The sequence below is a fragment of the Charadrius vociferus genome, unplaced genomic scaffold, assembly GCF_000708025.1.
Source record: "Charadrius vociferus isolate BGI_N301 unplaced genomic scaffold, ASM70802v2 scaffold115, whole genome shotgun sequence".
In the NCBI taxonomy this organism is placed as follows: Eukaryota; Metazoa; Chordata; class Aves; order Charadriiformes; family Charadriidae; genus Charadrius; species Charadrius vociferus.
The window spans coordinates 602,148-624,101 of record NW_009648636.1 but is presented as its reverse complement, the minus strand read 5'-3'; the positions used below and the strand labels follow the sequence as shown (position 1 = coordinate 624,101).

Genomic DNA, 21,954 nt, shown 5'->3' with positions numbered 1-21,954 from the left:
ACAAATGGGGGTCGTGTGGCTGGATGGCTGGCCCTGGAAGCTGGTCGCTAGCCCAGGCACTCTGCAGCATCGGAACCACATTTCCCACAGATACCTGTAGGACTGTGGTTTTCCAGTGTCTTTCTTAGCTCAATGCAGAAACCTATCGAGTTGGTCACATTTGTCTGAGGGATGGTTGTTGTAGTAAAAGGTCTTTTTATGGATTGTCCCGAGCCAGTCACATCCTTTAGCCATTTGAGGAAGGGGAATGACAAAGATGTGCTTGAAGTGTAGTAGTCAGGTAAGGAATTGGTATCAAATGGTTACCGACTGCTTATTGTTGGCTTGCCCACTGCATATGCTCTGCTTGATGAGATTCAGCTGTGATTTAACAGGCTGCAAGTCAAAGCTTTAAACACTTTTAGAGTCCTTTTAATGTGTGTTGAAACTTTGCACTAATAAAGCAGCAGTGATTATCGCAGATTCTCTAACCTATGCAGATTGCTGGATTTGTTCACCCAGGTGGTAGTGTTTTACTTGCTCTGGGTCTTACTGTCTAATAGGTGAGAGTATCAGAAGGTTGGGTTTTTTTATTGCGCATTACTTCTTGTGCTAAGAAACTGCTGATTGAACTTCCTTAAAATGTAGAAGCGGTGTGAATTACAATGCATGTCTCGGGAGGGCTGTTAAACTCCAGTTCTGCTAATAGGTTCAAAACTAAGGTTTAAGAGAAGTTTTATTGTAGAACACCCATGTGCTTTTAGGGCTCTGAAATTGGTTTCTGTTTTTTAATGGCTAAGGTGACGACCAAAGGGCCAAGAAGTTCAAAAAAAGTTCATATTTATATGAAAAACATGCTAAAGCTTCTCTTTATTTCTAAGGCTGTGCTAAATAGTTATGAAATGGTGTATGAATTCAATTGTCCTCTGCTTCTGCTGGGACTGTGCCAAAGCTGTGACCTGCTCGTGGTCGTGATGAAGCTGTTCCTGTGTAAGCCTTAAGTCAGACTGAGCTTTCTGGTTGTTTCGTGGAAATACGGTCTCGTGGTAGTAGGCAGCAGTCATAAAAACTTCGACGCCTGACTTACTGGCACTGTCTTGGGTAAAGTGCATTGGAAGCATTCACGGTGGCAGGCTGGGTAGGAGCTGTTCTATAAAAATATTTAAAGTCCAGCCAAGACTTCCTGTAAATTGTCTGTAAATCAAGGTGGAAGATAGGCAAAATTAAACTGGATTCTTCAAGCAAACTAGGATTTTACTATTTAGCTGGCGTCTTTCTAGAGCTGCCTCCATTGCCTTCCGTAGGCTGTAGTAATTCTTGCTCTGTTGTCTGAATTAGGTGTACTGTAGGTGCTGTAAAAGACTTGGAGGGTTTGAGCTGCACGCGTGCCCCTCCATTTCTGAGTGGGAGTTGTATTTAAGGAGAATTTTGCTGTTTCTACAGAAAACGTGTGTATTCAGTTGAACCGTTCTTTTTCAGGTTTCCCGTGTACATTTTATGATTTCTGGCAGCTTTTTGGATTCCTCTGCCTGTCTATTGCTCTTTGAACAGCAAAGTGGAAAAAAAGCCCTCAGATACTAAAATAAGTGAGATGTGGATTTTCTTATTTTTATTTTTTTAACAAGTCTAGTCAAACCACATTTTCCTCTGTCTGTGCTTTCCATCAGTCAAGCTGGGTTAAAATTCCAGCTAGAGTAAGGGCTACTTGAATGCAGTCCAACAACAAAGCAAGAACGCCTGTCTTCCTGTAGCCAGAAGTGCACTAAAAATGCCAGGCGACGTGGGAGCTGAGAAGAGAGCGAGTTCTGTATCTTTGGATTTTAGGGTTGGGTTGGTTGGTTTTGAGCTTAAGTTTCCCTCCGACTAGAGCAGGTTCCTACTCTTTCTGTAGCCGGATCCCCTGCAGATGGGGCTGTGAATGCTCGAAGGAGGCTGGTGCACTGCTAATTGCAGCACATGCACTTAACCGCGGGCAAAGCCGGCTCGGCTGTCCGTGCCTCCTCCTTTCCTAGAGAGGGGAACAGGTCTTTGCGCAACCCAGTAACCAAATGCATTAGTGTCTCAGGCCATGTTTTAAACCTACGAGGTCAGCTTTTGGCCTCTTTTCCAGTGCTTCCCGGATCGCTTGTCTGTCACGTTGCTGTAGGTTCACTCTCTCCTGTGCCCAAGCGAGCTGGTTTGCCCGCAGTGATGGAGTACTGTGGCTAATTGGAGCAAAATGGGAAAGCCACGTATAGCTGAGCAGCTCTCTGCAGGTGGTGGGTAGATGTGACCTAGTTGTCAGTGGAATCATCCTGCTTGCTTGGAGACCCGTGAGCTATTTTGACAGCTGGAGCGAGCTGACCTCTGCGAGGTATCATCTGGGAGGAAGTAAAACCAGTGAAGCCGAGGATCTTCCCTGCTGCTGCGAGCTGGCTGTGCTTTTAGGAGGGCTCTTGCCTCCTGCAGCTGTGTGAGGGTGAAGCGAGCTGGCTGGGAAGCGGAGACTGGTGTACTGGATAAGGGCAAGGCGTAGCAGGGGCAGGAGGAAGTTACGGCTTTTCCATTTGGCCATTGTGATACTGTCTTGGGAGGGTTTTTTTGCTTCCACAGCTGGATTTTTGTTTGGCTACATCACTACTTCTCCCCTGTGTAGTCTCAGAACCATGAGCCTGTCTCTTGGTAGGGGCCCTAAAACTACTTGCACCTCGTGGCGTGTGTTTTCGAACGACTGCTTTCTGTTAGCAGGCGCGTGGAGGCTGAGGGTGGAGAGAGGTGGTGAGGGACACAGGCAGCCTTCTCCTGCCGGGGCTCGAGGTGGAGATGGGAGTGTTGGGTGAAATCCAGCGCTCGGTCTAGTAAGTGTCCATCCAGTGAGTGCGTATGCGAACCAATGAATGAGCTTTGACTGCTCTGTGCGTGAGGGCAGTGCTGTAGCTGCCCCGCTGTGAACTGCCCTGCTCATTTTCTGGTTACAAACAGTCGGAAAATGGGTAGCAGCGAGATGACTCCAGCTCTGGGGCTGGGCCGATCTGCGTTGCTGCTCGCAAGGCCTTTTTCCCTGCTGTGCTGTGGGGTTTTCATCGTATGACGAACCTTTTTTTCTGCCCCTCTTTTGCTTGGGCAAACAGGGCTGAGTGCAATATTCTATTTGCTCTCCTGTGGATTCATGGACCCCTTATACTCAAAATCTGCCCTGCGGGGAGGCAAATCTAGCTTTTGAGTTCTCTTCTCTGCCACGGGCAGTGGCGACAGCAGCTTGCTGCCCCTGTTCCTCAAGGGAGTTGCCACTCTCTTGTTTTTTTTTCTCCCTCTTGTGTCCCCTCGGCTGTCTCCGCTCTGGCAGGTGCGGGAAGCAATGTCTGGTTGCTTGGGCAGCATTTGGTGAGGGCAAAGGGCCAGTTAGTAGCGGTGCTGCATTAGCCAGCGCTTGCCTGCTGTGCAAAGGCTTATTGTAAAGCAAAAAGGTTTTATTTTAGTCCGAGAGTCATCGAGCATGTTCGGGCAGATGTGTGAGCTCCATTTATTTCCTCTGCTCCCTGAAATAATATAATTATGGCCAGCAAAGTTTTGCGCTTCCCCAAAGCTGGGCAAACTCTGCTGTGTTACTTTCTAGGACGCCAAGGGCAGCACTGTGTAAAACAGAGGCGGTATGCAATACATTCGTAAGAAATTTCTATTTAATCTACTTGTTAGAGTAAAAGTGCTCCAAAGGGAATCTTGGGTGTTTGTATTCCATGATTCTTGAGAACAAGTTGGTGTTTGTATTGGTGGGTTTCCAGGCGTGCTGGTGTAAGGGCACAGCGCAAGAGAAAGCACGCTGGTGTATCATTCCCAGCAGACTGCTCTCGGGTGATGTAAATCAAATGCTAAGAAATGCCTGTGACGGTAATTTATTATAGAACTGTATTTCAGCTCTTGCTACAGCAGAGAGATACGCCGCAGGGTTCCCTTTGTTTGGATGTGTGGTAGGAAATTGAAGGAAAGAAACAATTACAAAGAGCTTCTCAGCAGCCAAGTCCAGGTTCTGGCCGTATTAATGGTTTCCTCTGAAATGTGCTTTGTGTCTGAAGAAAGTATTTGAGTCCTGTACAGGTAGCACCAAATTTCAGAGTTACAGCTCAGCCATTAGCCCCAAACTCTGTAGGCGTCTGCCAAGATTTATGGGGTAAACTTAAGGGAGGGGAAAAAAAAATAAATAGTTCTGGATCAAAGTCTTGCTCTTACACCTACATACTTCTTACCTGGTAGATAAATAAATGCCCTTGCTTGTGCTGCTGCTGCGTGCCCGACTCGGTGTGACTGTCAGAGCGTTCTTAAATGCTCTTTGCTGCTGCCAGAGCGAAGCACGAGGCACAGCGCACCAGCCGGAGCCCTTTTAGCCTTTGGGGTTCCGAGGTGACTCGGGAAAGAAGCGTTACCTGCTTTTTCCCCGTTTTCTTTGTTAGCATTTGGGAGGGAGTGAATCAGATGTTTAACTTGTGAGGACTGCTTGAATACCTCTAGGTTAATAGTTGCTTTAACCCTCACGATCTCGTCTACTGCTTTTCGATGGAAAACAGGTAAACTTACTTCAGCTAGGGAAATTACAAGTTCAACTTATTACTGCAAAAAAATGTTTGAGCTTAGGAAGGGGAAAGGAATGCCTCTTTATCCCTTGTTTTAAAGTGTAAAATTGGGTATGTATACCAAACCAAATTTAAGATGCTAAAGCTGCAATGGCCTTTTCCACAGCAGTGTCTTTAACTACGCTTTTTCTCGTTGTTAGAAGAACGGAATAAATAACAGCGGCTGTGTATTTTAAAATTACGTTGTTAATAAAATCCTGGTACATTTACATAAATGACAACAGTAATGTACAATTAACAAAGCATTGTAATATTACAGCAACAAGAGAGGACCTACATATTTGTACAGATAGCTGGAGCAGCTACTTGAAAATACTTTCCAAGATAAAGCCTTTTGTGGTAGTTTTCAGGCAGACCAGTGATAATTTTGAAACACCTGTATGGCTTTCTGATAATAAATAGGGTTATTGGAGCTGGTGATCTTCAGAAGTGGGTGTGTACCGAAAGCACAGATTGGAGCGTGCCCTGCCTAACGTGTCTGTCAGCGTACTGAGCCCACACTAATCATTCTGATCCTTGCGTGCAATATGCCTCTTTTGTAAATCCTTTAGGAATGAGGTGATGTCAGATTTTGATGGATTTGTTGGGAGATGCTGTGGTTCATTCTCGTTCCCTTCATCTGCCTAAACCATGTCTGTGTTGTGCTTTGGAGCTCGGGCGCAGCTGAGCCTGCTTCTCCAGTGTGTTCAGCTACAGTATTAATTGTTGAATTTCTAAGAAGCAGTAGTTCTCCACTGAAAACTTGGCTTCCTCTTCTCCTTCGCCCACCTACATCGAATGAAAACATCTTAGCGAATGCTTTTGGTGGGGGCTAACAAAGATCAGTGGGAGTATCTGGAGGTCTTCCCTTAAAGCTATTGGTAAGAGCAAGGTTTGTGTTTTTGCACAACTAACTGCCGGCCTACGGCTGGGATTATTTAAAATGAAAAAACACGTGCAAAACCGCTGCTTCAGACTCAAAGCTATAGATTGAAGTGGCTCCTTTTAGTTCTTCTGAGTCAGCTAGAAGGAAGCCTAGAATGAGTCCTTTTGGACCAGAAACATCTGTCTGCTGGGAACAAGGGACAAATTTGAGCTGAGGCATCTTGTTTAAGTGCTGCAGCCTTAATGTCAGCCTGCAGCCTACCTCCAGGAACCAGTCCGGTGTGCACTGTGCCCAGTCCCCCCTGAGGTAGCATATCTGTGGAATCAACATCATTCCATGGATGAGGCTGTGCAAGTGGAGACTAGAGGTCAGAGCGTCTAATCCCAACTAGCTCCAGAGAGAGAACAAACCATTAAGATGTATGTTCCTTGAGGTCTCTAGCAGATTTTTATTGCTGTTTATGCTATTGGACAGTTTTTCAGCATAGTGCTAGTTCCTACTACACCTGAGTCTTTTGGAAAACATCCTTTATGGTGTTGGATCTCACAGATAACGTTCAGGAACAGGTTTTTAAGGTGATGGTTATTGGGACTGTTGGACCTTGATAGTGAAAGGGTAGACAGTTGTCTTTTCCCTCTTCAAAATGGATCCAGATTAACAACTAGCACAGTGAAATTGTGTTAAAAAAAATACAAAACCCCAATTCTCTCTGCCCTAGCTCAGTTCTTCATATTAGGTTTAAAGAGTGAGTAATTTCAGAGTTAGTATTAGTTTCTACTCAGCTTTGAACATCTACAAAATCTCTCTCTCTCAAGGTGCAAACAGTTTGGGGGAAAACTTATGTCAGAGCCTCTTGACATGTGTAGACACTGGTGTTTATTACAACGGTGAAGCAGTTTGTGTACGCCAGCCTTTGTGTTCAGACAGATGACTCATTGAACGGGCAGCGATCCATAGGATTAGAAAACTCCTTCTATGCAGCCTTTTTACAAGTAAAACATCTATGTGTATGAACTAGGTGGCCATTATGGTGTGGAGACAGACACTTGAGACTACATATTAGGTGTTGGGTCTAGGTAATTTGCCTCGCTTCTCTACAGCCCCGTGTTGTGCTTGTTTAAATGGCAGCGTTGATCTCTTCGGTTGAGGTTCTTCACTTGCAGCATCCTCAGTTCTTGTTTGCGCTGTGACAGTGTTTCTGTGACAGTAGTAGCACAGAGAAGCCAGCTCCCCCTCCGTCAGCGGGACGAGGCACAGCACCCTTGGCCTAGGGGGTATCTCTTGTAGGGGACTTTCGGCAAGATCCAGAACGCAAACAGGAACGCCACAGCTTTGCCTGCCGACGTGTCCCCGTGCAGTTTGAACCAGTGCTCCTGCCACTGCCGCGTTCCTGCTTCACACCCTGGAGGTGACGTACACAGAGTGCAGGCGGCCGGCCAGGGCTGTCTGCAAGTCCCGCAGAGGGTCCAGGCCTTGCACTTTGCTGTTCCGGCTGTAGATCAGCTGTTTGAATGAGTCCTGCTCTAGAAGAGAGCTCATGTGTTTGAGGAAGAAGCCTTCACAAAAAGAGGCTAGCTCAGGCGCGTTGTGAATCTGCAGAGGAGAGGAAGATCAATTAACCTTTTCTGTATGTCGCTGACCTAAAGGACATGCCCGAGCTTCTCATTTCTAATGCTTTTTCCCCTTTAATGTTTTCTAAGATGGAAAAAAGACGGTAATAACAGTGGAAGAAGCACCGAAGGTAGGACAGGTGATGGCTAATAATTTCTTTTGGTGCTCTTTGCAGGCACAGGTGTGAGCAGGGAGGCATTCAAGCTTTTTTTAATTCCTTCCCCTGCTGGCCTGCTGTTGGCAGAGCCACTGGTGCACGCTCCGGTCTCTTTCTCTTAAAGGAGCAGAGCAGCTGGCTGATGAAGTGGCCAAGATACCTGTTTAGCTGCGCAAGCGGGGAGTTCGTGTGCCGCAACATAAAACGCTGCGCTGCCAGATGGCATGCACAGCTCGTGGCAGTAAGAATATGGCTCGTAGGATGTGAGCCTAACTCCTAGGAAAAGGAGCTGAATGTAGGAAAATAGGGATGTTACAATTCTAAAGCATGTTAGGTGGATTTCTGGCAGTGATCTGGTTCCCTTTGCTTCCCAGAGCCAGTGGGGGAAGCTCAGTAATAGGAGGACAATGAAACTCAAGTTCAGTATTAAGAAGTGCTGTGCACACACACATCCCATCTCTGGGAACTTTGTGCAAATAGTAATTTAAGGAAAAGTACTAAAGGCCAGTAGGGAATGCTCCCTTCCCCCTCTCTACCACTGTATACTGTTCATTTTAGGTCTGGAAAGAATCCAGCCTCCATTCTGTGGGGAAAAAATGGCCCAGTGTGAGAGGCAGGAATGGATAAAGGATCAGTGCATCACAGCGTAAATACGCGCATCGTTATCAGCCCTTTGTGTAGTCTTTAAGGGGTTTGACCCTGCAAGCTTCCAGGAATGGCAGAGGATTTCTCTATGAAGTTATTGATAACATGGGTTATTTGCTATAGGGTTGAATATCTATGTCTCACAAGAGCTTATGCTAGTTCTGGAGCTGTAAAGAATGTATTTTAGCAGTAGGAGCGCTAGGAAAGGGTTTACCTCTTAGTTGCTGTACTATGATCAATTGCCCCTGCTGCTCTGAGGGTTTGAATCTCTCGGGCTTTGCTGATGTTGCTGCATCAGCCTGCTAAGACACCTCTCCCCTGGTCTGTAGGGATCTCGCATCAATTTCATCCGTGATTGCTTTAGACAAGAAAACATACTAGGGCTGTGCAGGACTTTACAGAGTGGAACTTGGATACAACATCTCACTTGTGGTTGCGGTTGGGGTAGAGTTACCGGCAAAGCAGGTGCCCGCTCTGTGCCGGTTGTATTTAGTTACCGAACCGAGACTGCAGACAGCATACATGCTGTTTCATTGTTATTCTTAAATAAGGCAGTTACCTTTGCATATTTATAGATGTTAACAGAGTTCTCCAAGCTGATCGTCTGGGCACAGAGGATTTCGCAGTGTCTCTGGAGGCCGTCCAGTTGAAACAGGCTGGCAGCCGACAACAGCTATCAGGACAAGAGAGAAGCTATTTGAGATCATGAGCCTTGAAAGGCTTAGGGGAGACAAACAGACAGAACTGATGATTTCCTCTCTGAACGCTCTCCCACTCCCTGTCTTAATGGCCAAGTCCTCATGAAAGAGCAGAAAGGCCACTCGATGCCTGGCTAAAGTGCCACACAGATTTCCCCTCTTAGCAAAGGCTTTCTCCTTCTGCAGGAAGTGTATTTGTGCCACCCTCTGTCACCGTGCCACGTGAGCGCTAGACTGCTCAAAGCCCCCTTTTCCTCAGAAAAAATAGTTGTGTGTAGTCTTTAGCGTCAAGCTTTAATTTCACCAGACTACCTGTGACCGAGCAGTGTTATTGTAGAAGGGCCAATTTGTAATGCAGAGTGCTCTTAGTCCGTCCTTTGCCGTACCGTCAGCTGCTCTGCACAAGTTCAGTCTGAACTCGGCTGTTTCTCTCCAGTCTCCAGCCCCGCGGTGTTTGGCCTGACTGTGGGCACCAGAGCTGCCGCATCACCTGTGCCTTTTCTGTGCCCCACCAAAAACGCAGCACGTCTGCTGCCTTCTCCCAGAACAGAGAGGACATGCAAAGAAGGCTTCCACCCAACTCTGGGTACCAAAAACATTGTAGTGATTTGTCTCCCTCCAGCATCTCATGGACATAATAAAACGTAATTGGTAGTTCTTATTTCCAAGCAATAGTGTTTTGAAACTTAAGCTCATTTCAAAGTGTTAAGTATACTCCTGGCTTGGCAGCATGCTGTCGGCTCCTGCGTTCTGCCTTTCAAGCTCTGTTTGTGCCCCGGTGCGCTTGGCAAGACTTAGAAGAAAACGCTCTCACCTCTAAGATATCAGTGGTGGGAATTTCCATAGATTCGGTTCCTCCATAGTATAAATACTGCATCAGCATCTGAAATGGGAAGAAGGCCAGGCATGAAGCTGTTATCGCTGAAGTCAGAAGGGGCCGTGAATGGCTGTGCTCCCCTTCCTGAGCAGACGGGAACTGCGTGGTGTGCTGGCTCTCGCCTCCACTGTGGCCTTTTTTTTTTTTTTCCCTAGTGTTGCAAATCTGCTGCTTTCTAATACTTTTCTTCCTCGGGCTCTGAAAAGGGCCCTGTTGAGGATTTTAGGCCGAGGGTGACAGCGTGTCTCCAAGCAACACGAATGTCCTTGTAGAACGGATCCTTGGATCCGGTTCTGTAAAGCCCTGCAGGCCGGTCACACGCAGAGCTGCCAGCTAGCGGGAGCGCGAAACCGCCACGCCATGAGCATGTGTGTCTCGGGGACCTCCCAGCCACTTGCCTCCCCTGCTGTGCTTCTAATCAGCTTCCAGCCCCCCATCAGGGCCAGAGGAAAAGGCCTAATTGTTTGCAGGGAGAGCAAGAGGCAGCTTCTGCTCTTTGATCTGCATGTGCACACCCCCAGCTAAACCAGCGCTGTCTTATCGAGGGAACGACTAGATTTGGGGTGGGAAAGAGAAGTCGTTCCCGTGTCCTGGGTAAGCAGGTGTGGGGATTGCGTGCTGCGCTTACCGTTTCTCACAGTAGTGGTAACAAAACTAAGCTTCTACTTTTAAAATTGCCTTATGTGTATAACGGAATTACGGGGGAGCAAAGCTGCTTTCCAGCAGAGCCCTGAGCAGAACACAGATCCGCATCCTCCATGCGCCATAACCGAGACTGCTGTACAACACCATCATCTCCTTAACTCATCTGATTTTATTCACCATCAAATTGTTTAATTCCATGAAGTAATTCACTGTTTCAGTTCTTTTTCATCTGTTGCTCTCTCCCGTGAAGCAGATGTTTATCTTTAGAAACTGTTTGATGTAAAAGTGTTGTTAAGGAGACTTATTTCAATATTTTTTTTTTTTCATGGCCTGAGCTGCAAAATTTGGGTGTCATCTATCCAACACAAAACTTGTATAGCCCCTTTCAAGTAGAACAAAGATGTTCTTATGGTCAACTTCATTCCCTCTACGTGAGGTGATGGCACTGCTGACCAACAGCTTTGCTGTTTTGTTTGCTTATAAAGAGACAAAAAGCCTCAATCCTGTAGTGAAACAGTTTCACCACCTATTCTGCACTTCAGCTTTCCCTCTTCTGTACCATCCAAATTTGCAATGCAGAACTGGAAAGCTGGAGTAACTGAACTATCACATTTCACTGACTTGTCTTTTTCCTCGGGTGTGTGTTAAGTAACCTACTTTCTCGCCATCGTGAATGAACCTCCCTCAAGTCCACTAAATATGGAAATGTCCTAAAAGCAAAGTGCAATTCTCAATTTTGAGCCTTTCTTGAAAGGGACACCATTGATTTCTGATCATCTGATTTGACTTAATACAAAGCCTGGCAGTCCACCTGCTGTAAATAAGTGTACTTTTTGCTTAGCACAGCATGAAAGCAGTGCCTTAAAAAGTGTGAAAATGGTGTCTTAAAAGTCTAAAACTACTTTCAGTAGCAGACTAGCTTCTGCTTCATTGAGGAGGCAGCTGCCTAGCAGGAAAATGAGACTATAGGCTGGAGGTTTCTGTTTTCAGGTTGGTCCTAGCTGGAAAGTTTTGCCAAAGATCAGAATACTCCTGAAATACAGGTGTGCTGAAACGAACTCCAGCTCTGCTTGTAAATTACCTGCGATATTAGGCCTTGGCCCTCTTAGCTTCCAAATATGTGAAAAGATGAAAAGAACAAAGAAAAGGTAGAGTAAGTCACATACCTTGAAAATATTGTATTTCATATCACTGATTTCAACAGTCTTGCTGCCGTGGCTGTCATGTTCTGTTTTATTGGTCATTAGCGTCTTAAACCTGAGAATGGTTTTAATAGATTTCTGTATTAGTGCTTCACATCCTCATTACCTACTGAGGAACAGCCTCAGCAAGGGGAAGATAAAGATCCTTCCTTGTTCTTGCTTGCAAGTTGAGAACGGAAACATTTCTTTCAATTTTATGACAATTAGTTTAGAACTTCCGGGACAACTTAACCTGTAAATCGCTTGGGTCTGATCCAGTCCCACCCTATAATAGCTGCAAAACACTGTTAGTATGCCAATAACAGAGAAGGAAATTAGTAACTGCGAGCGTACCAGGTCAGGGGTGAGGCTTCCAGGAACTCTGGAGCAAGCGTAGCTCTAGTGAGCAAACTCCCGAGAGGGGGAAGGGAAAGGCAGTGAACAGTTGGAGATGTACACTCCAACTCCTGCACAGGTTTTTAGGGATAATTACTGGTTAGTTTATCTCAGTAGAGCTCCGGGAATCTAACACGTCCTAGGAGTGGCTCATCTTCACTCTCCTATGGTTCTTAACAGTAGCAAAGAAGACGTGGTTTGGTCCTGCAGACCTGAATTACGGTCTGTAGTCCGTATCCTTAGTGGCTGTCTTGCCACAATGGGTGACTGGGGGCCGGTCACACAAATGAGGGAATAAAGCAGCAAACCTCTGTACTTGGCGATGGAAAGCAACTCACCTGTTAGATGCAGTAACCAGCAGGACTTTGTGTGCATAAAATAGCTTTCCTTCTACTAAGAAAGTTACGTCAGACATTTCTTTATTGTTTAGGAAGTGAGGATCTGTTGGGGTAAGGAGAAAAAAAAAAAAAAGAGGGTGAATATTTTGTGAGACTCTGGATGCTTTTAAAAAAAAAAAAATATTAAAAAAATCTCAAGAATTTCACTGTTTAGGTGAGCATCTTACCTAGCCGAGCTGGGAGTGTCTTCCGGATTTCAGGAATGCTGGGTATCGGGCTGCTGCCGTAGCAGTGGGTGAAGATGGATGCAAGCTGCTGATTGATAGAGTCATTCTGTAAGGAGAATAAACGGGTATCATCAATCGGCACTTTGTATTGAGCAGGTTTCAAACATGCTATAACAGTTCACTTGAGGCTTATAGCAACTGCTCTCTAAAAGAATAACCTCCAAACAGAGGGATAAGAGCACGATCTGAACAAGGATGCTCTGATGGAATTCTCTCAGCAACAGTTTATGGGCCAACCTCTGCCAAGGGAAAAAGAGCCCATCGCTATCAGCTCATCCTTCCCCTTGTCTGCAGCAGGTAAGCCCACAACTGTGTTCTCAGCAAGGTTTGATTCATGATATTAGTTCATTGTCAAATACCAAGTTCTGGCTCCTGGTTTGCAATTGTTTTTAGTTAGTCAGTTATATCTCTTGCTTTTAATTTAAAGGTCAGCTACAATGAGTGTTGTAGGGAACAGCCTCTTGAAGAGAACATGGTAGAGACTGGGGGAACTTGTCTGCAAAATGAGACAGCTGAACTATCTGCCGGGGATCAAATCTGTCCTAGGCGTGCCTTGGAAAGCAATGAAACCCCAGCCATAAGCAACCTTTAAATAAAAGAAAAATAGAAGGAAAATGTCATTGAACAAAAGCATCGTTCAGAAAACTCCTAGAAGATACTATTGAGAGAACCTGAATTGCCCAGTACTGTTGTGATACCTCTTCCTCTTCCAATCACATGGTTTCAAAAGCCAGTTGCTGAACAGGACGTCTACAGAACAGCTTTCGCTTCTATTGAAATGAATGTCTTTACGGTGAGGACTGCTTTTGTGGGCTGTATAGCATTTATCTAAATTCATATCAGGGCCATTTTCATACCGTAACTCCTTGGGGACTTTGCATAGGCATTCGCTTGTTCTTGTTGTGCACTACCTTGTTCGATAGCAAAACCCAAACGCTTGACTTTGATACTGTTACAAAACTAATAATTACTTTGCTGGTTTTGAGGATATCGAACATGAGCTGCAACCCTTCATTAACCAGTTCTTCATTATAGTCCTCTTCTTTAATGGTGACAAATTCCCGTAAGAGGGTCTGTACGACTGAGTAACGAGACTGGTAGAAGGTTGTCCGTAGTGACTCGATCCACACGTGGAGTTTCCATGGGACTCCTGTAGCCACAGCAAAAAGGACAGTGAGAGATGATTTGCTGAGGTACCCGTGAGTAGATCCTCCTGCTGCTATTACTAACGGTTGGCGACCCTGAAGTAGATGTTTACATACCTTTAATATCAAGACAAAAATGTATCTGCTGTTAGGATGTGACTGAACTGGGTCGTTGACAGATTAAGTGACTTATCTACAGCAGCAGAGGACTGGTACCAGGACTGTAAGTTGGAGACTCCTGTTGTATATTTAGCTTCATGATTAGTTAGAACTACAAAATAAATTTGAACTGAACTTGTAAGAATACCTCACCCTACACAAACATGGTGTGAGGTCTTTTCTCCTGCTTACCTGTACCCGGCTAGACACACAAGCTTCAAAGCTTCTCTTTCCTACCTTTAGATCAAATCTATTGTTTCACCTTAAACCATTTAATCTCTGATGTTGTCTTTGTTTTTGAGACCACCCTCTTTAACACTGAATTTTAGGCGTCAGTATCTGATGAAGAGACATGCTTTTGATACTTGGGAACAGAGGATCCTGCCAAAAGTAAGGGACATCCTAGATCAGTGGAAATTTGAAAAAAAATTGTGAGGAGCCTTAATGCTTTTTTTGTTAAATTAGACAGCTCGTTCCCGTGAGCTTGGGATAGCTTTGCAGTCAGGGTTACATATTCTTCAAGTGAAAGGGGCAGAGGAAAAAGCTTTTCATGCCTTAAACGTGCACAATACTTAAAAAAGAAAACACCTTACCGAGTGCCCTGAGCTCCATGGTGATGTCCACGTAGCCGTGCTCAGCGCTGTAATACATGGCCTCCTGCAGAGCCTTCATTCTTGTTTTACACAGCCTGACTTGCCCCTCGCTGGAGCTGCCCTGGCTGGAGGTGTCGCTCTCCACTCCCTCAGCTAAAATCTCCTCCAGTGAGAGGACATCTCCCTTCAGTTGCTGGGGCTGGGTCAGGAGCTTGCGCAGAACGTTCCTGAGGAGGTAGAAGAGATATCCCTTATTAAATGAAATATCAACAATTCAGACAGGACTATGGAGATTTGGGTTTAGGGGTCTGGCTTAGTAAATAATAGACAGCTGGCAGATAAGGAGCAGCATTTCATAGAATGGGTTGGGGTTAGAAAGAACCTTAAAGATCATTTAAACCACTTCTTCCCTATCCCACAAGCTAGAAATTGATGCCCTGGAAGAAAGGGCAAAAACACGGAATACGCTCCTGTACCTTAGTGGTAGCAGGGTGTAATTCAGAGTTCTAGGGCAAACTGGTTTTTATTGCGCTCTATACTTTGGCATAGAAGCACGCGTCCTTCTGCCAGCCCTAAGCGTGGTAACATCTTAAGCTCTGAAGTAAGATTTAGCAGAGCGTCTGTTAGACCCTTGCTGCTTTCCCAAATGACCATCTTTGAGCATTGTTACGTTGTGTTAGTCAGACCCGTTTCCTGTGTCAGTAAATAGAAACCGTAAAAAGATGATAGTTCTGCATCACTAAATACAGGGAGAATTTTTTTTGGTTTGGAATTTCACACAGCAGTTGCAAGAAAGAGACTTGCTTGTTTGTGTGCAGCCACTTTAGAAAGCTTGCATCACTGGTGTCCCTCCAGCCAGCTGGAGCCATCTGCAGCGCACATTCCCCGGCCGAAGAAGTCCACCCGAGCGCTCAGCTGTGATGCTGAATTGCCACTAGCTGGTGCTCTCTTTGCACCCACACCACTCGCTGTGACTAAAACCAGTTAATTTTGTGCTCTAGGATCACCCTGCCCGGTTAGATGTTGCAGAAGGCTGTGGGAGGGGAACAGAATTGGGAACAGAAGAGTGTCTGTGTAGTTTTACACTGTAAATAACTGCATTAGGCCGTTCCAGCTTTGCAGAGGTTGGGCCTCATTTGAGCTTGGGCTATTTTCCCTGGTGTATCCAGATGTGCGATGTACCTGGAGGTGCAGTTTTGGCACCACTCTAAAGCACAGCTGTGTTCAAGCAAGGTAGCTACTATTTAACGTGCTACTATAGAAGGGCCAGCTCTAAGACCCCGTGGCGATCTCGCAGCCCATCTACATGGGCGGCTTCAGGGCTGTCTTAATTGGCTTGTTACACTAACATTTTTTCTGGGAACGGAAGGATTTCTGGATAAGTTTGTAAGTACTGTCTTATTTCTAAATAACTACGCTGCAAACAGGGTTGGAAGGCCCAGTCTGACTTTTCAGCATTTTAATGGCTGATCTCTTGATCAGCCTTCCAAAAACCAGAGATGCAGTCAACCAAATTCTGCTGCATATTATTTTTGCCACCTTAACGCGATTAGATTCTGTCTCAGAACACGAACCACTGTCTCATAACCTACCCACAGGTTGAACTTAGTCTGCTCACGTATGGCCTAGAACCAGCTCCTGCTCACTCTCTGTGCTGCAGAGCTCCACCAGCAAGTGAGAGAATAAGCAAAAAAGCAGAGATCTTTCTGCTGTATTTTGTGCTTTTGACTGAAATACAATCCCTTTCTTTTATCAAGTTATAGTTGCTGAATAATGTAAGTCTTGCGTAATTTCTTCTCAAAGGGCTGTAACAGAGAGCAACTACCAGTTTAAAGAATCCTTCAGTTCCCCAAAACACTCAAAAGGCATTACCTACGTCTGAACCAGAACAGTCTGAGAAACTCTGCTGTGCTAAAAGTGGTTGTTATCAGGAGAGCCTGAACACCATCTTCTGAACTGCAGCCCCAGGGCTTTGGGTATAACACACGTAATATAAAGTCACACAGGAATCCCTACAGCAGTAGCCTTAGGAAAAAAAAAAAAAAACCCTCTTCTGAACACGAACGGAGCTTTACCTGTGCCCGTGTGCAGCTGAGTGACTGAAGCAATTCATATCTTCGTGAAGCGATGAAGACATACCATTGACTTCCAACATACTCAGAAGTGGATCAGCACCCCGACTTAGCAATAAGCTGACCAACTCATAGTTCCCTAGGGGAAAAAAATTGACAGAAACATAACAATTCCATGTCTATTACCTCTGTGAAAACATATAACACAGGACTGGCAACAGACACCGCACCAACAATGTTTATGGTACCAACTGAGGCTTTTAGAGCATCCTGCAAGCACACCTTCGGGTTCTTAACATCTGAGAGAGAGAAACTGAGTCACAAGCACTTAAATTACCTAATAATGCCCAACTAGCTAGAGGAAGAATGAAAAGAGAATTAAACTGGTCTGGTGCTCTCAATACACGCCAGCAGAGACGTACACAACCAGTTTAACCAGACAAGTATATGGGTGCAGCCCATGTTCAGCCAGGCCTCCTTTCAACCCTGCTCATTAGACGTAGCACTGAGGGTGGCAGGAGACCCACACAACGAGTGGGTGCCATTTCCTTATCCCTTCAATAAAGCTTGGCGCAGAGCAAGCCAGAGACTCATCTTCATAAGTGCACAAAAATGAAGCAGACAGAAATGAAGGAAAAAAAAGTAAAAACAGGGGTGAAAAGTGTTGAAAAACAACAGGTACTTGTAGGCTTGTGCAAACTTGTTCACAGAATGCTAAACTCTTCTCCTGACAGGCAGAAGAAATGCAGAATTTTACTTGTATTTAATAAACTAATAAAACAAATTTCTTTATATAGCAGTTACTTTTCCCCAGGCTGAATTTAAACTTGTTAATTTTTGCATCTGGAAGTTCTTTAGATCCAAGGCATGCCTAGACTAGACAGTAGCTGGTTTACGTTTCTTGACAGTGCCCTGTGCGAAGGAGTTGTTTCGGTCAGCGTTACTCTAGAGGCCGCTGGCAGGAGGCGAGTGTTGGGACTAGTTGCAAAAGCAGACGCTCCTCCAGTGCCCATCGAGCTCTTGCCACATGACGACAGCTGTTAGTTGCTGCCAGCCCAGACGGGCTTCCTACTAGTGTTTTAGAAATGAAAAAAATGCTGACTTTTCAGTAGCCAGCTCACTGTGTTACTCATTTGGTATCTTTACAGTACCTTAGAATGCATTGCAAAGCGATTCCTAATGCAATTTACAGACACCGGACCCAGGCGGGAGTTGGCTGTGGTTATTCTGGGGTAGCAAGAGATGGAGTGTGCTGAGGCTGCACTGAGCTCACCTGCGGCTGAAGCCAGCTGAAGCGGCGTCTCGGCGTAGTTGTCCTCTCCACTGTTCACGGCAGAGCCCTCAACGTGGGCACCAGCATCCAAGAGCAGCTGCAACAGACACACGAAGGACAAAGAGTTGAGAAAAGAGCAATTCAGAAAGAGCAAACAGAAGGGGCTGTGTGTTAGAAAGGAAAACCAGTAGATTGGTAGTGAAGAGTGCACACACACAAAGGGACCATCTCAAAGGCTAAAGTGAAATATCTATTGCAAGGCAAATTTCTCTTGCATTTGCTCACTCAGCCTTGGGCTAAAGTCTCCCCCATGAATGTCAATTTAGAGTTTTCTTATTTTCTTTTGCTTTATTGTGCTTTCAGTAGTGAGTTTGTGCTGGAAAGGTGCTCAGCTGGCAGCTTAGAGAACATCACCTACCTTTTTTTTATAAGAAAAAAAAATCTCCTTTTTGAACATGGTTTTACAATTGTAATTTCCCAACCCCAAAGAGCTCTGCAATCAGAGCTTCTCTTCAGCACAGGAAGTCCATCTTATTTAGTTTCACGCTGTGCGCAGGAAACAGGGCTCCTCCAGGGAATTAGCCCTGGAGGCCAAACACGCCTCTTGGTCTCCCTGGCTCGCGGAGCCGCGCGAGGTGGCCCTGTGTGGCAAAGCCCTGCAGCTGCCACCCAACCTGCTTTCACTGGATGCCCCGAGCTGCTCGCAAGGGAACATACCCCCCTCCCAGGCAAAGGGGAGAAGGTTACAAGATGATGGGGACCTTTTATAGCCAGGGTAGGGCTGGAAGGCTGCATCGGGGCACTCTGAGCAGCTCTTGCAGGTGCAGAGTGTGGGTGCTGCCCCTCCCCCGTGGCAGCGAGGATGAGCCCTGCCCCATCACCAGCAGAGGTTCCTCCACTGGGCGAAGGAGTCCAGCAGGCTGTACCCCGTAACACCATCACAATTTAACAGTTTCAGCCATCCCAAATTAGTGCTGACCTTGGCCTTGGCATGAAAAGCTTATACATTCACGTTCTGATTATAAAACCTTTTGCAGAGCATGACTGCTGGTCCATTGGCTGCTGCGTTTCTCTCTGGAGAGGCCAGCTATTCCATGCAGGTATTGCACAGTGGACCTTAACTGGAAAGGTGATCTTATACACTAATTTTAGCAAAAGCTGACATCTACCCTTTTAATAATAGTTGCCAAGTAAAAAAAAAAATTTAAAAAAGTAATCTTCAGAAGTTTTAACTAAAATAAAAGAAACAAATATAGCGGGTAACGCAGTCCAACAGGAGCTTTGATATACTCGGCTACATCTCCCGGGAGAATCACGCTCTTATCTGACGTGTAAATTATGGCTGTCCAACCTTTGTAATACCAAAGGCTGCCCTGGCAATTTGCCGGGTGGAATCTAATCTTTGTGATTATTTGTAAATATACACAAACAAAAAATGAGTGTGTACAGCCTCCATTTGCTTACTTTTTTTTTTTTACTTTTTTTTCCCCCCTTTTGAGCAGAAGGGTAATTACATTCACCAGCAATTCCCTATCTGCTGTGATCAGTTTTGAATTCCTCTTGAAGTTCAGGTTGAATTTCCAGGACTCCACCCCATTCTGCTGCCCCCCTTCGTTAATTCCCCAGAAAAGGGAGCAGGGAGGATGCGAGCAGCTCAGCTCCCACGACAGCTTAAGCCTTGTTCATGCAATTCGCGAGGATTATAAAGGAAGTTACAGATGATTTGCTGCCATTAGAGCAGAAATCAGCATACGCTTAATTTTTGCACATGTAAATGTAGAAACCAATTAACATCTAATGTCAGAAAGCATCCTGATCAAGCAGTCTGCCTGTAACCTCTCCGCATGAAGCACTAGTTTATCTAATACCAAAGAAACGATTGTGCAGCATTCTGCTGGAAGCGGTAAGCCACGGACCAACGCTGAAACCAAAGAAAAATAAGGAAACATACTGTGTTTTGTTATCGAGGCCTCGCTAGGACTTATGTCATCAATTCACAATTCCGCAAGAAAAGCATCGGTTGCGTTCTCGTCATTTTCAAAACACGCGTGTTTTCATTGGTTTTTAGAAGGCTTCCACCAAATGGCACCTGTGACGGCCTCGTGTTCAGGAGGGCCGACAGCGAGGGTGCTGCGCGTCACTCCCTCCCCGTCTCCTGTAAAGGTTCCCGACCGGGGGGTTTCCTCTGCTTACCTGAACAACAGAGATGTGCCCATGTAGGACAGCAAAGGTAAGAGCGGTCCAGTGCCGGCTGTCAGGGTGGACTGAAGGGTATCGTGGAGAGGTACTGGGAACCTGGGAGAAAGGAACCAGGTAGTTATTACCCACTGCGGTATCTGTCTGCCATAATCTTTAGAATTGTACATAAGTGGCTTTTTCCTTTGTAAGTGACAACCCCGGGGAATGGGAACTTACGCCGTTTAGAGAACACTGCCGGCGCTAGTCACTCTGTCCAGTCCCCTGGGCCTTTTTAATGGGCTTATTGGTTTCTCCTAGTGGCAGCTCTTTCAGGGAAGAGGCCCCTTTACCCCCACCATGCCTATTAGACTTGCCAATGCCAATCATAATTGGAGCCACTGAGCGCTCCGAGAGGTTTTGAAGGTTATCTTCCCCCTCCCAAATCCCTGAAGCGATGATTTCTGAAAGAAGTGGCTTGCTCAGAAGCTTCCAGAAATGAAGCCTTCAGTTGCTAGGAGAGATTTCATAACTGCTCTCATTAGTTTACAGATGAATAATTACGGGCTGAGGGTCCTCTGTTACTCACTGGTATATCTAAATTTGCTCCCGCATCTATAAGCATTTGGACCATGGCTTCATCTCCAGCAGCACAGGCATACATTAGTGGGGTCATACCCTTCGGGAAGAAGAAAAAAAGAAAGTTATAATTCTATACCTGTCAACAGTGAAACTGTCACGGACATGGTGAGCTTGAATCTTAACGCACAGCAGAGAGTGTGTGTGTGCGCGCAGGTGTGCACATGTGTAGGGACAGCGTACGTATATGTTCAAAACATTAGATTTCTATGCAGAGTGGGCACAACTCACTAGTGTTGGGAAGTGATGTGGACAAAACATCAGGGGACACAACTGCAAGAATACAAAAGGGATCACTGAAAATCCCAGCTGTGTGTTGTCCACAATTCTTGAGCTTTCTCAAGGCTGCCAAAAAAGAAATACCATTTCTTGGATCATTTGTAGCCAGATGAACCGAAAGCAGAAAACAACACAAAAATACACAAGATGAATTTATTTGGCAACTTATCCCCATTGCTAAAATCCTATTTGCCGCAATATTTCAGCATTTCAATCCCATAAATCTCTCTCTCTCTACTTAAGCAGCAAACCATGACGGCTCAGAGATGAATTATGAGAGAAATGAGCCTAACGGAGTTCATTCCAGAAGTAGCCAAGGACAGAAAGGAAATGGCCTAGTAAAATCCATTCCTGTTCGCATCATACAGCTTCCCCCCCCCTTAATTTTTATGAGCGTTTGAATTTTCACCGGCAGCTTCTCTGCTGCTCATTGTGTAATAATACAGCTTCATCTTTAGAGACCGACATGTATCATAAAACAGAATTACATCTCACACTGAGGAGTGCTGACCTTGTATCTGCAAAGGCATCTTTTCAAAACAGCCACAGTTCCAATCTTCCTGCGTTTGAGGCAGTGACTTTGCAAAGATGTTTCAGGGGATGGGAGGGTTTGGCTTTTGCGGGGCTTGGGAGGATCCGCTCCCATTACAGACAAGTAAACTTAACTGAGAATTCAAAACTCAGGTCTGCAAACACAAGCCCATATGTACTGCCACAGTCAGGGTTCTAAAACTACCTGGTTTGTATAGGCTTACCTTACCTTTTTTTTTAATTATTATTTTAGTATCGATTTTGCATTCCCTGCTTGTTCCTCAGTATATATATTCCAGCTATGGCAGAGTCACTGCTGGAGTCTGGATTTAACTTTGCCTGTGATTGGTAGCGCGGTGGAGGACACTCGCTTTGCTGCAGAGACGAGTTGCTCCAGAATCACTTAACTGGAGAATTTCAGAGCAGCAGTGTCTCCAGAGGGAGCCTGTCTTGCCCTCCTCACTCAGTGCCAAAACACTGCTTTGAGATGTGGGAGCAGCATTCTGCAAAGAGAACAGAGCCGCCAGCACGCTACGATCCCCCTGTTCACAGTAGGACTGGTTAGAGGATGACATCAACAGGATGACAGCGAGACCGTAAATAAGTGACAGCAGAAACTCCTCAAACTTTCCAATGAGTTGCCTACAGAACGCAGGGTCTTTATGCATAAAAAAGCCAAACAGCTCCCAGTTTGCTGACTGGCTGAGGAGAGGTAAAAAAGACATCCCGCAGTGAGAAGTGAGAGTCTCAGCACCAGAGTCTCAGTGTTAGGATAGTAAAGTTGACAATGCAAAATAATCTG

The 21,954-nt window shown here is 45.6% G+C and overlaps 1 protein-coding gene across 1 annotated transcript in view; it reads right to left on the bottom strand.

The window, feature by feature from the left end:
• Nucleotides 1–6,846: 6,846 nt before the first annotated feature.
• Nucleotides 6,847–21,954, bottom strand: part of ABTB2 (ankyrin repeat and BTB (POZ) domain containing 2) — a 134,406-nt gene continuing 119,298 nt past the window's right edge. The window contains exons 6-17 of the mRNA XM_009886241.1: nt 20,293–20,382; nt 19,722–19,823; nt 17,529–17,625; nt 16,259–16,394; nt 14,184–14,410; nt 13,258–13,436; nt 12,227–12,332; nt 12,000–12,102; nt 11,251–11,341; nt 9,377–9,445; nt 8,424–8,537; nt 6,847–7,044 (exon numbers count right to left, since the gene is read on the bottom strand). Of these exons, the coding sequence (XP_009884543.1) occupies nt 6,847–7,044; nt 8,424–8,537; nt 9,377–9,445; nt 11,251–11,341; nt 12,000–12,102; nt 12,227–12,332; nt 13,258–13,436; nt 14,184–14,410; nt 16,259–16,394; nt 17,529–17,625; nt 19,722–19,823; nt 20,293–20,382 (1,512 nt within the window). The remainder of the gene's footprint in view (nt 7,045–8,423; nt 8,538–9,376; nt 9,446–11,250; nt 11,342–11,999; nt 12,103–12,226; nt 12,333–13,257; nt 13,437–14,183; nt 14,411–16,258; nt 16,395–17,528; nt 17,626–19,721; nt 19,824–20,292; nt 20,383–21,954) is intronic.